Consider the following 12,455-nt stretch of genomic DNA (forward strand, 5'->3'; position numbering starts at 1 on the left):
TAGAGAACCCAGAACCCAGAATAGAGATCCTCAACTCTATGGTGAACTAATCTTTGACAAAGCAGGAAAAAATATGCAGTGGCAAAAACACAGTCTTTTCAACAAATGGTGTTGAGGAAATTGGACAGACATATGCAGAAGATTGAAACTTGACCATTTCCTTACATCACACACAAAAATAGACTGAAAATGGATGAAAGACCTCAATGTGAGTCAGGATCCATCAAAATCCCAGGGGAGAACACAGGCAGCAACCTCTGTGACCTCGGCCACAGCAACTTCTTGTCTTCAAAGGCAAGGGAAACAAAGGCAAAAATGAACTATTGGGACTTCATCAAGATAAAAAGCTTTTGCACAACAAAGGAAACATTCAACAAAACCAAAAGACAAGCAACATAATTGAAGAAGATATTTGTAAATGACATATCAGATAAAGGGCTAGTATCCAAAATCTATAAAGAACTTATCAAACTCAGCACCCAAAGAACAAATAATCCAATTAAGAAATGGGCAGAAAACATGAACAGAAGCTTCTCCAAAGAAGACATACAAATGCACAAAAGGCACATGAAAAAATGCTCAACATCCCTTGGCATCAGGGAAATACAAATGAAAACCATAATGTAATACCACTTACACTGGTCAGAATGGCTAAAATTAACCACTCAGGAAATGACAGTTGTTGGCGAGGTGGCAGAGAAAGGGAAACCCTCTTACCCTCGTAGGGGAATGCAAGGTGGTGTAGTCACTCTGGAAAACAGTATGGAGGTTCCTCAAAAAGTTAAAAATTGCACTACTGATGACCCAGCAATTGCACTATTAGGCACTTAGCCAAAGATACAAAGGTAGTGATCCAAAGGGGCACTTAGACTCCAATGTCCACAATAGTGAAACTATGGAAAGAGCCTGGTTCAATCAGTCCTGTGCTGTATTTCTCAGTTGAATATATTGCATAAAGATCATTAGGAATGGTGCAGCACTAATTAGGATTATAGTATACTTTATATTACTAAATAATAGTTTATTTAGAATAGTTCATTCTATCCATAATCTTCTTTCACTTTCTCACACACACACACCCCCACACACACATGCATACACACACATCATCCAAAATACCTTAGGCACCTAATACTTTAAGCTGAATGAGTGGACGAGTATTTCAACTGCTGAAATTCTAAGTTTTGCTCTGTTATGAAGTATTTATTTTCTACAAAACTTAAATGATTTTATGGTTTAAGCATTAAAAATTTAGATACATGCCCAGTTTCAAACTAGCCCAAAACTAAAAAAAGCTATACATATATATTCCATTGTATACGAACTCAGAGCTGACATTCTATGGAAATAGAGAAAGTGAACTTATCCTACACATCTAAAACAGCTATTTCTTCACTAATTTCTACAGTATTTGTGTATCTGTGGATGTATGCATGCATGTATCTGCCCTGTATATCTGTCTATATCTACTGAGTCATTATGGGATTTGGAAATATGGAGGTCTATTTATGTTCTTAAAGATCTATGCTTTTTTAAATTTTAGCAATAGGTTGATTATATGGACATACTCTATTAGGTAAGCAATATTTTGGTTTTTAAATGAAAACATTCACAATTTTCAAAAAATCATATGGCATTTGAAAAATTTTTCCTAGAGGAACTGCAAGATGGAGAAGGGATTTCTGACAAAGATCAATGAGAATGAAAGATTATATTGTCTGTATAGAATAAGGAAAATATCATATCAATAATTATACAACATCCTTTCCATTCTGGGTGATAGTTGTTTTCCCAAATAAATCTCAAAGTACACCTTTCTGAATTAAAATAATTAGTGTTCGAGAAGTTTCAACTAACAATGGGTTCAGAAGAACGAAAACCAGGCAGGCATATGAAGTTATACCAATTGAATGGGAAATATATTAAATGTACTTGTAAACTGTTAGAAAGAAGTAATGAATAGGATGACAGGAAGGTCATTGTAAATTAAAGAAGTTGCTCAGACTTAATTTTTGCATATTTTATATATGTGCTGCCACAACGAACACATCATTTTTGTATATCTTAAACTGCTTGCAATGGGTGTGTCTAATTCATGTACCATAGTATTTCATTTGCTTGAGAAAAATACAATCTTCCTTGCCCTGTCCATGAAGGCTCGTTTGACTTGCTCATTCCTTAGACTGTAGATAAAAGGGTTTAACATGGGGGCTACTGAGGTGTTTAGCACAGCAACACCCTTGCTCAGAGACACTCTGTCTTTTGCTGCTGGATTAATGTACATGAAAATGCAGCTGCCATAGGAGATGGAGATGACAATCATGTGGGATGAACAGGTGGAAAAGGCCTTTGTCCTCTGACTATTAGAAGGAATTCTTAAAATTGTTCTGATGATATATATGTAGGATAGAAATATTAATGCCAGAGTGAACATTAAAGTAAACACAGCACAGGAAAACCCCATTATCTCTAGGAATTTTGTGTCTGAACAAGAAAGTTGCAGCAGGGGAAAATAATCACAGGTAAAATGGTCAATAATATTAGACCTACAGTAATTAAGGTTTAAGAGCAACATGAGTGCAGGGAATATGATTAAGAATGAAATCAGCCATGAAGAGAAGACAAGGAGTATGCAGACTCTGGGATTCATGATGATCATGTAATGCAGAGGTTTGCAGATGGCAATATAACGGTCATAGGACATGGCAGCCAGGAGGTAAAATTCAGTGACTCCCAACAGAATGAAAAAAAATAACTGAGCAATGCAATCATTAAAGGAAATGGTTTTATCTCCTGTAATCAGGGTGCCCAGGAAACTGGGTATGCTAACAGTGGTGAATGAAACCTCTAATAAGGAGAAGTTTCTGAGGAAGAAATACATGGGTGTCTGGAGGTGAGCATCCAGCAGGGTAAGGGTGATAATGGTCAGGTTCCCAGTGATGCTGAGCATGTAGGTGATGAACAGAAAGACGAAGATCACTCCCTGAAGCTGTGGGTCATCTGACAATCCCAGGAGGATGAACTCTGTTAGTTCTGTGTGGTTTCTCATTCTCCAGTTGCGTATTTGTTGTTCTCCTGCCAGATCTCTAGGAGAAAACACAAGGAACAAATTTGAAGAGAGGATTAGCAAAGGTCTAAGTGTGGAGCCAGAATTTGGCTGAAATAGTACATGTTTCCATCTACAGATGAGAATTTACTTGAACTGATAACAAGGATCCATTAATTTCCTCTCTTTTACCAGTGAAATCTCCAGTTATAGCAAGTTTGAAAATATTCAATATTACAGAGCTAAAAGGGCTAGAGCAAGGAGTTTTCTCAGGCTTTTCTGACTCCAAATAACACGTGGTAGCTTTCAAAGATGTGCCCATGAGGTTTTTTCCCATCGAAGACCATCTTTGTGCTTTTGCTCTGATTGTTTACTAGTTTCCCATTCTCTGTAAGTTAAAGCTTAATTACATTGAGAATCCTCAGAAATGGGAAAGAGCCTGTATTTTTTAATGACTTGTGAGTGTTTTGTCCTTTTGCTAACACTCAGCTTTTCCAACTCCTCCTATCTCACCAGTCAGATATACTTGTCATTGCCACCAGCAACTTTAGAAGTTAGAGATAGAGGGGAGAAAGAGGCAGGAAATAATTTAAGCTGGAGAGTGTAGAACTGAGTTTAATCCCATCTGAATCCCTTGCTATAGTTTATAATGTTCCAGGCTATCTGTAATTATTATGACCTGTATGCGTATACAAATGCCTTCTTTTTCTATTGAAAATAATAATTATTACTATTATTATTGAAGTATGTCCCCCAGCTAAAGAGTTAGGTAAACATTCCCCAATAAAACTCAGGCAAATAGTTTCTTTACTTGTATGTGGTTTTAAGATAGTACACTTTAATTTCTTTCTTTTATATTAAATGATATTACCATAGTTATTTCCATTAGTAAGAGTGAGGCTATCTAGGCATAAGTCCAAGCTTATTACTAGCCTGAAACCATGTCTGCATTTCTTCTATAAATACAATTTATTCTTCTGCATGCAGGCCTTTCTTTCTTTCTTTCTTTTTTTTAATTAGTATATAATGTATTATTTTCCACAGGGGTACAGGTCTGTGAATCATCAGGTTTACACATTTCACAGCGCTCATCATAGCACATACCCTCCCCAAAGTCCATAAGCCAGCCACACTATCCATAGCTCCCCACCGCCCTAGCAACCTTCAGTTTGTTTCATTAGATTAAGAGTCTTTTATGGTTTGTCTCCCTCCCGATCCCATCTGGTTTCATTTTTTCCTTCCCTGTCCCCCACAACCTCCCTCCCTGCCTCTTAAATTCCTCATATCAAAGAGATCAAATGATAATTGTCTTTTTCTGATTGACTTATTTCATTCAGCATAATACCCTCTAGTTCCATCCATGTCTTTGCAAATGGCGAGCTTGCATTTCACTTGATGGCTGCATAGTATTCCATTGTATATAGTATTCCATTGTATATATATACCACTTCTTCTTTATCCACTCATCTGTTGATGGACATCTAGCCTCTTCCCATAGTTTGGCTATTGTGGACATTGCTGCTATAAACATTTGGGTGCACGTGCCCCTTAAGATCACTACCTTTGTATCTTTAGGGTAAATACCCAGTAGTGCAATTGCTGGGTCATAAGGTAGCTCTATTTTTCAACTTTTTGAGGTACCTCCATACTGTTTTCCAGAGTGACTGCACCAGCTTGCATTCCCACCAACAGTGTAGGAGGGTTCCCCTTTCTCCGCATCCTCGCCAGCATCTGTCATTTCCTGACTTGTTTTTTTTGTTTGTTTGTTTTTTTAAAGATTTTATTTATTTATTTATTTGACAGACAGAGATCACAAGTAGGCAGAGAGGCAGGCAGAGAGAGAGAGAGAGAGGAGGAAGCAGGCTCCCTGCGGAGCAGAGAGCCCGACGTGGGGCTCGATCCCAGGACCCTGGGATCATGACCTGAGCTGAAGGCAGAGGCTTTAACCCACTGAGCCACCCAGGTGCCCCAAAAGCTCCTGACTTGTTAATTTTAGCCATTCTGACTGGTGTGAGATGATATCTCATTGTGGTTTTGATTTGTATTTCTCTAATGCCAAGTGATGTTGAGAACTTTTCCATGCATCTGTTAGCCATCTAAATGTCTTCTTTGCAGAAATATCTGTTCATGTCTTCTATGCAGGCCTTTCTTATAAAGTTATTGTGAGTATTAAATGAGTTAATATGTGAAGCATTTGGAAAAGTGCTTTACATGAAAAAAAAGCTATATAAGGATTAGGGTGCCTGGGTGGCTCAGTCAGTTAAGCATCTGCCTTCAGCTCAGGCCATGACCAAGAGTCCTGGGATCAAGCCCCACATCAGGCTCCTTGCTCAATGGGGAGCCTGCCTCTCTCTCTCCCTTTGCCTCTCGCCCTGCTTGTGCTCTCTCTTTCCCTCCCTCTCTTTCTCTGTGTCGAATATATAAATAAAGAAATAAAAAAAAGCTACATAAGGATTGTTCAATGGAGAAATCCCTTGGTGAAAAGCTTCAGGATTAAGATGGAGTCCTGTATTAAAAGCTTTGTCTTAAGTAATAGTAATGAATAAAGTAACAGCAAGAAAATCACATAGGAGCAATGACAACAACAAAAAAGTGAGGTGGAATCATCTGGTTGTACAGTATCTGGGAGGCTCTGGGCAAGTGAATTTTAGCTTTACTTTTCCACTTTGTGAACATGGTGACCTCTCCCCACCATGGTTTATCTGTCTCCTGCACTCCATCATACCCTCAACAATTCACTGCTTTCATTCAGCTAAGATATGGTCACCACATTTGAGACATGTTGGATATTTGTAACACTTCATCATTGCTACCAAAGGCTACTGATATCCACTTTGTTTCTCTGCTGTTCCTCAGTAAGAGTAACCTTTCTGACAATGACTGAAACTTGTGTTAAATAGAATATGTGTATGTAAGTAGCCTTGTGGGTAGCAGATTTCAGGAACACTCCAAATCACCTTCTTCCTTATTCCCATAACAATAGGTTTATTACTCTTTGTGTGAGTCTCATAAAAATCTTCCAGAGATTCTTCCTAGTCCATGTCACATCTGTGCTGAAATATCCTGTGAATACCGCCACTATGTTGCGTATGTCTGAAAGTTAGGACAGAGTCTGACATTGAAAGCCTTTGCAACACAGTCCAGTGTCTGAAAGAGTCATATCATAGGAGGCTTAAAATAAACATTTGTCTTCTTCATTCATTCATTCATTTTGAGTTTGTTCTTGCATCACAGACACCCATCATGTGAAGTTCTCTATTATATGCCCAATTCTTGGCTGTGTAGTATGTAGGTTGAATCTTTGTTTTACAAGATCTGTTCATATATACAATGACATATTACTCAGTCATCAGAAGGGATGAATACCCAATTTTTACATCAACATGGATTGGACTGGAGGAGATTATGCTAAGTGAAATAAATCGTCAGAGAAATTAAATTAAATTATCATATAGTTTCACTTATTTGTGGGTCATAAGGAATAGCATGGAGGACATTAAGAGGAGGAAGGGAAAAATGAAGGGGGAGAAAATGGAGTGGGGAATGAACCATGAGAGACTATGGACTCCAGGAAACAAACTGAGGGTTTTAGAAGGGACAGGGGTAGGAGGATGGGTGAGCCTGGTGATGGGTATTAAGGAGGACACAGATTGCATGGAGCACTGGGTGTTATACAAAAGTAATGAATCATGGAACACTACAACAAAACCTAATGATGTACTGTATGATGACTAACAAAACACAATAAAAAAAAAAACAACCCATGATGTCTTTTCTGAGTTTACCTACTTTTCAAGATATATGTATTCACTGGGCCTAAAATCCCCATATCAAGTAAATTATGACAAAGGACATATAGAAGAAGCCATATTTTGATATGTAATTAAAAAAATTATAAGACATTATTTTTAAATTACTTTCATTAAATTTCTTTAGCATTCATTCCTTTAATTAACTGTATTTTGCTCACCAGCAGTTCTCTTCCTTCATCAGGGTTTATCATTGATAGCACTAGCTTTTCATAACACCTGGAAGTCTTAAAATACATTTTCAATAAATAAGCAATATTTGGTTTAAATCTCAAGATTGGAATTTCTGCACTATTTTATTGAAATTGGAGATCCAGTTTAAAAAAGTATATTATTACTCTTCCATAGGTAATAATGTGCCACTCCTCTGTATTTTTACCCTTATTTCATTTTTTTTGCATATTCTTTTTTCCTTTTAGATTTCCTATCAATTTTAAGACTATTCTGAAAAATAATACCATGACTGACTTACATATTTTGGCTACTGATTAAACCTTTGAGGGAATAAATGAAAAACCAAGAAAGAAGGTATTAATAGATAAGAAAAGGTTCCTGTGAACAACACTGAAAATCAGTACTAATAGTTCAATTTTGTAGGAGCAGAGAACATACTTAAAGAAACTGTCAATGAAAATGGTCCAATATCACAGAATTGGAGGAGGTATACTATACTACTTGTGTAAAAATGCTAATGAAAATTCAATGAACAGTATTCATTTACCAACATCAACTATGCCTGATGGATATTATTCATTCATTCATTCTTTCATTCAGCAGGCTTTGGGGAGAAAAAACCTCAATGTCTAACAAGGTGCATATGATTCCTCAAGCCTGAAGCTATCCCAAGGATGTACTCATGCAGAGTATAAAGGATATGTCTAAGAATTTAGCCCATCTTTTTATTTCTGAACAGAGATCCATATTTCCCTTGGAAGAACATGGTTTAGATTCAGCTTAAATTATCTTCCACCCATTTGGTCAAAATCAAGGACCGGCTTCTAAGAACCCCTGAGGCATACTCTTTGAGTTATTCAAAATGAAAGTTAGCAATAATACTTCGTATTTGTTAAATAAGATGGCCACGAAGTACCTTCAAGGTTTCATTCTGAAAACAACACTGTTCCATTCTCTACTCAGCAATAATCAAATAAAAAAGGAAAAATACATAAACTCATAATAAGATCATGGTATAAATATCCTATTAATTTCTTACTTATGACACTCTAAGGTAAATTGCTATTGCAGAAAGTATATGGGCTCTGCAGTTAGAAAAATGTGGGTTAAAAATATAAATGGGCCACTTAATAGATTTGTGATTTTGAATGGTACTTCATTTCCTTAGGTATCCATTTTCTCTCTTTACCTTGTACATGAAATTTCAAGCATATTTTGGGAATTAATTGAAATAATATAAATGAAAGTGCTGTATAAACCATGTGGTACTAAATATGCTTTAAGAAGAGCTGGTTTATTTATCTTCCTATAGTTAGAATTGATTTCCAACTTTGGGCAGAATATTCCTAGTAACTGTGTTTAAAGAAAGGCATTATGTATTCCAATGGCATACTAAAGATTTATATATTCTATCTCATTCAGTCTTCATCATGACACACTTATGCAACTTTATCTTTATTCCCAAATGAAGAACTGGGGTCAGTTTGGTTTTGTACCTTAGATATATTCATATAACTAACAACTGTTCAATGTAATCAGGGACTACCTAAAATTAAAGTCTATTCTCTTAAAGAAGGTACTACCTAGCCTGTTTAGAAAAACAGGCACAGAGATGGTAATTTCCTGCCTTTTATTTAATAGAGAATGAAAAAATTGATTAATAAAACAAAACATGGACTTCTATACCCACTTGCAAAATAGAACTCCGGTATACCCTATTTAATCTAGTTAAAGGTTGAGCTGATAAGTAATGATGTAATGATATAGTTTGGGAGACTCCATTGCTTTCTATATGTCTGACTTACCTCTGATTTTCATACAGGCTCACGAACATGCAGAATGGCTGGAACATAAAAAATATTAGCAGCTGTCATTGTTGTAATCCAGGGAAATCCAGCATTCCCGGACACACTTCCTCTCAGTGAACCACTTTGCTTTCTACTGCTAATGTTTTTGTCTTAAATTTTCCATTTTATCTAGAGGAAGCGTATTTCTTTGAGTACAGAGAATGAGAAAGGAGCAAATAGATGAGGAAGAAAAAATATCAAAAGGTGTTTTAAAACTGTCTGGCATGGTTTCTACATAGATTTTATGTAGCATAAACTACTTATTGTTTTATCTGTTCTCTCTGCTGCTGGCTCACTGGGAATAATTCGGTGAATCAAAATTGCCAGAATAGGACTATACACAAAACACTAAGGAATATAAAACATCATACACAATAATATTGAATTTGAAAATGAAGCTTCTGGGACAGTGTCCAGTGAGACAGGAAAAAAAAAAAAGCAAGCAAGCAACCACACTAGGTAAAGTTTGTTTCCCTTGATATTATTTTTCAGAGATTAATAGATAAAATCTAGTTCCTAATGCATATCTCTACTGAATGTGTATCTACCCCATGCCATTTTTTTAAGATTTCATTTATTTATTTGACAGAGAGATCACAAGTAGGCAGAGAGGCAGGCAGAGAGAGAGGGGGAAGCAGGCTTTCTGCTCAGCAGGGATGCTGAGGCAGATGTGGGGCTTGATCCCAGGACCCTGAGATCATGAACTGAGCCGAAAGCAGCGGCTTAATCCACTGAGCCACCCAGGCGCCCCAACCCCATGCCATTTTTTTAAAAACAGATAATCTCTTGCATAATACTAAGTCCATTCTTTACTCCATATTTTTCATCTGCCTTCCAATAAGAATGTTTAGTATTACTACTAACACTTAATATATTTTCTCCTTGCTCTGTTGCTCACCAGCAATAGATGTTGAAGAGTTTCTTGTTTTGATTGATTAAAATTCTAATGTAGGGGTGCCTGGGTGGATCAGTCGGTTAAGTGTCTGCCTTCAGCTCACGTTATGATCCCAGAGTCCCAGGATCAAACCCTGCATCTGGCTCTCCTGCTCAGTGTAGAGCCTAGTTTTCCCTCTGCGTGTCATCCACTCATTACTCTTTCTCTCAAGTAAATAAATAAAATCTTAAAATAAAATAAAACAAAATAAAATTCTAATTTATATGCCAAGTATAATACTAGGAATTAGTACCTTTCCTGTCACGACTATAATAATATAATCATGCTTAAATGATATAATGTGAGTGTAAAACACCAATAAAATTGTACAGATCCTAAGTAAAAGCTATAGATATTTTCAAGTTCCCACAATTTTAAATATGCATGAAAGAAACACAACTTTTTATCTCTGTTTTGTTTTACAAGCCAGTTATCACATTGGCTGTTATACTTCAAGACCTCTGGAAAATTACTCAACCTTTCCAAGCATCACTTTGCACACCTGTAACAGAGATAATAACTCTATGTTGCCATATATCTGTGAAGATTAAACATGATATTATTTAGGACATATATGGTTGAGCATATGGCACAGAACAATTGTTCTCTATAGAAGAGATATTATTATTTAAAAATTCCTATCAAACACTCGTGTGGCATAGGTGTAATGGTGACTGCCTATATCTTCATCTGTTGCATATTTAAACAAATTACACAGAAATGGGGTGTCTGGTGGCTCAGTTGGTTAAGCATCTGGCTTCAGTTCAGGTGATGATCTTAGGGTCCTAGAATTCAGCCCAACATCAGGTTCCCCACTCAGCAGAGAGTCTGCTTGTCCCTCTCCCTCTATCTCTCCTCTTCTCCCTGCTCATGTTCTCTCTCTCTCTCTCAAATAAATAAATCTTTAAAAAATAATAATAATACAGTTAAACAAGGGTAGTACATTAAAAGAACATAACACATGCCTTAAGCATAACTAGAAGGTAAAAGATGTGTGACTATAAAATAACCTATAAGCTGTGAAATAAACACTCAACTGAGTGGGAAGAACTGGACAGATATGCAGCTAGTGTGCACAAAATATGGTTGTTACATAATTTATTTCATACTTTTTATAGCTTTAAGAACAAAAATATAAGAAAAAAAGAAAATGTGATATTAGGAACAACAAAAAATTTAAGAATAAATCAATGAAATGAGCTTTACTCAAGTCTTTATAGTAAAAATAAGTATTTTTATTACTTGGAACACTCAGGAAAATGATTCTTGCTTTATAGCCACTAATGTTCTATTTGGCATTGTAAATCAATAAGGAAATGGAACCTATAGAGGGTTTGAAAGAAAGACATAACACAGTTACTTCAGGTCTCACAGTAAGCTTAAGGAAATGAACACAACATGGCAGGTATCTGTGAGATGGATATTGGAGGATACTCTAGAAGTTGAAATTTTATTTGCCCTTTATTGGATCTTCACGATAACATCTATTCATGTTAATACATACTTTCATTAGTTTCTAGAAAACAGTACTTTATGCAGCAAGTTTTTGAAAGCTTGTTTTAATTGCTGGTTCCTCAGGCTATAAATAAAAGGGTTCAACATGGGGGCAATTGAGGTGTTGAGAATAGCTGCTCCTTTGGTCAGTGATGCTCTTTCTTTTGCTGAATGCTTGACATGTATGAATATACAACTCCCATAAGAGACGGAAATGATGATCAAGTGAGAGGAGTAATTGGAGATAACCCTTTTCTTCCGACTAGCAGGTGGGATTCTCAGGATCATACTAAGGATGTACAGGTAGGAGAGAATCACTAATGCTAAAGTAAAGAGCAGAGTGACAAAAGCAGAATAAAACCAATCATCTCTAAAAGCCATCAACTCTCTGAGCATGAGAGTTGTAAAATGGGCAAATAGTCACAAGAGAAATGATCAATTACATTGGAAGCACAGAAATCTAGCTGGAGGATGAACATGAGTGGTAGGAAAATGGTAAGAAATCCTCCTAGCCAGGACCCAAAGACACACAGGGTGCATATTTTTTTGCTCATGATCATGGTGTAATGAAGATGCTTGCAAATGACAATGTATCAATCAAAAGACATGGCAGTGAGAAGAAAAAATTCAGAAATACCCATGAAGATGAAGAAAAGTAGTTGAGCTAAACGATTGTTATAGGAAATGGTCTTGGCATTTGTAATGATTGCCCCCCAAAATCTGGGGATAGAGACACTGGTGAATGTGATTTCTAAGAAGGAGAAATTCTGCAGGAAGTGAAACTTAGGAGTCTTGAGATGTCATTCTATCCAGGTGAGGATGATAATTTTTTTTTTTCAGTGACACTTAATATATAAGCCATAAATAAAAAGAAAGATTACAACCTGAAGCTGTGGGTCTTGTGAGATGCCCAAGTATGAACTCTGTAAACATTGTATGGTTTCTCATGCTGCTTTTATTTTCTTTAAGCAAAATCTACTCTACTATTGGGCAACAAGACTTTAAAAAAAAGTGTATGTTAATAGTAAAGGAATTGAAGATTTAAAAATTTTAATGTTCATATTAGTAGTCCATATGAAATGAAGCAATGGAACTTTTTCTTGTGTGCATTTTTGTCTGTCACAAATAATATACACAACCTCTCTTGATAA

The 12,455-nt window shown here is 36.3% G+C and overlaps 1 protein-coding gene and 1 pseudogene across 1 annotated transcript; both read right to left on the bottom strand.

Moving 5' to 3' along the window:
- Positions 1-2,110: 2,110 nt before the first annotated feature.
- Positions 2,111-3,049, bottom strand: LOC125107098 (olfactory receptor 6C1). Its single transcript, XM_047741792.1, has one exon. The coding sequence runs from the start codon at positions 3,047-3,049 to the stop codon at positions 2,111-2,113; it is 939 nt and encodes a 312-aa protein (XP_047597748.1).
- Positions 3,050-11,319: 8,270 nt separating this feature from the next.
- On the bottom strand, positions 11,320-12,252 carry LOC125106454 (olfactory receptor 6C3-like; annotated as a pseudogene).
- Positions 12,253-12,455: the final 203 nt, after the last annotated feature.

This window comes from Lutra lutra, chromosome 8 (genome assembly GCF_902655055.1).
Source record: "Lutra lutra chromosome 8, mLutLut1.2, whole genome shotgun sequence".
NCBI lineage: Eukaryota > Metazoa > Chordata > Mammalia > Carnivora > Mustelidae > Lutra > Lutra lutra.

Coding starts and splice junctions, on each gene's coding strand:
- LOC125107098 (XM_047741792.1), bottom strand. CDS start 3,049: ATGAGAAACCACACAGAACTAACAGAGTTCATCCTCCTGGGATTGTCA.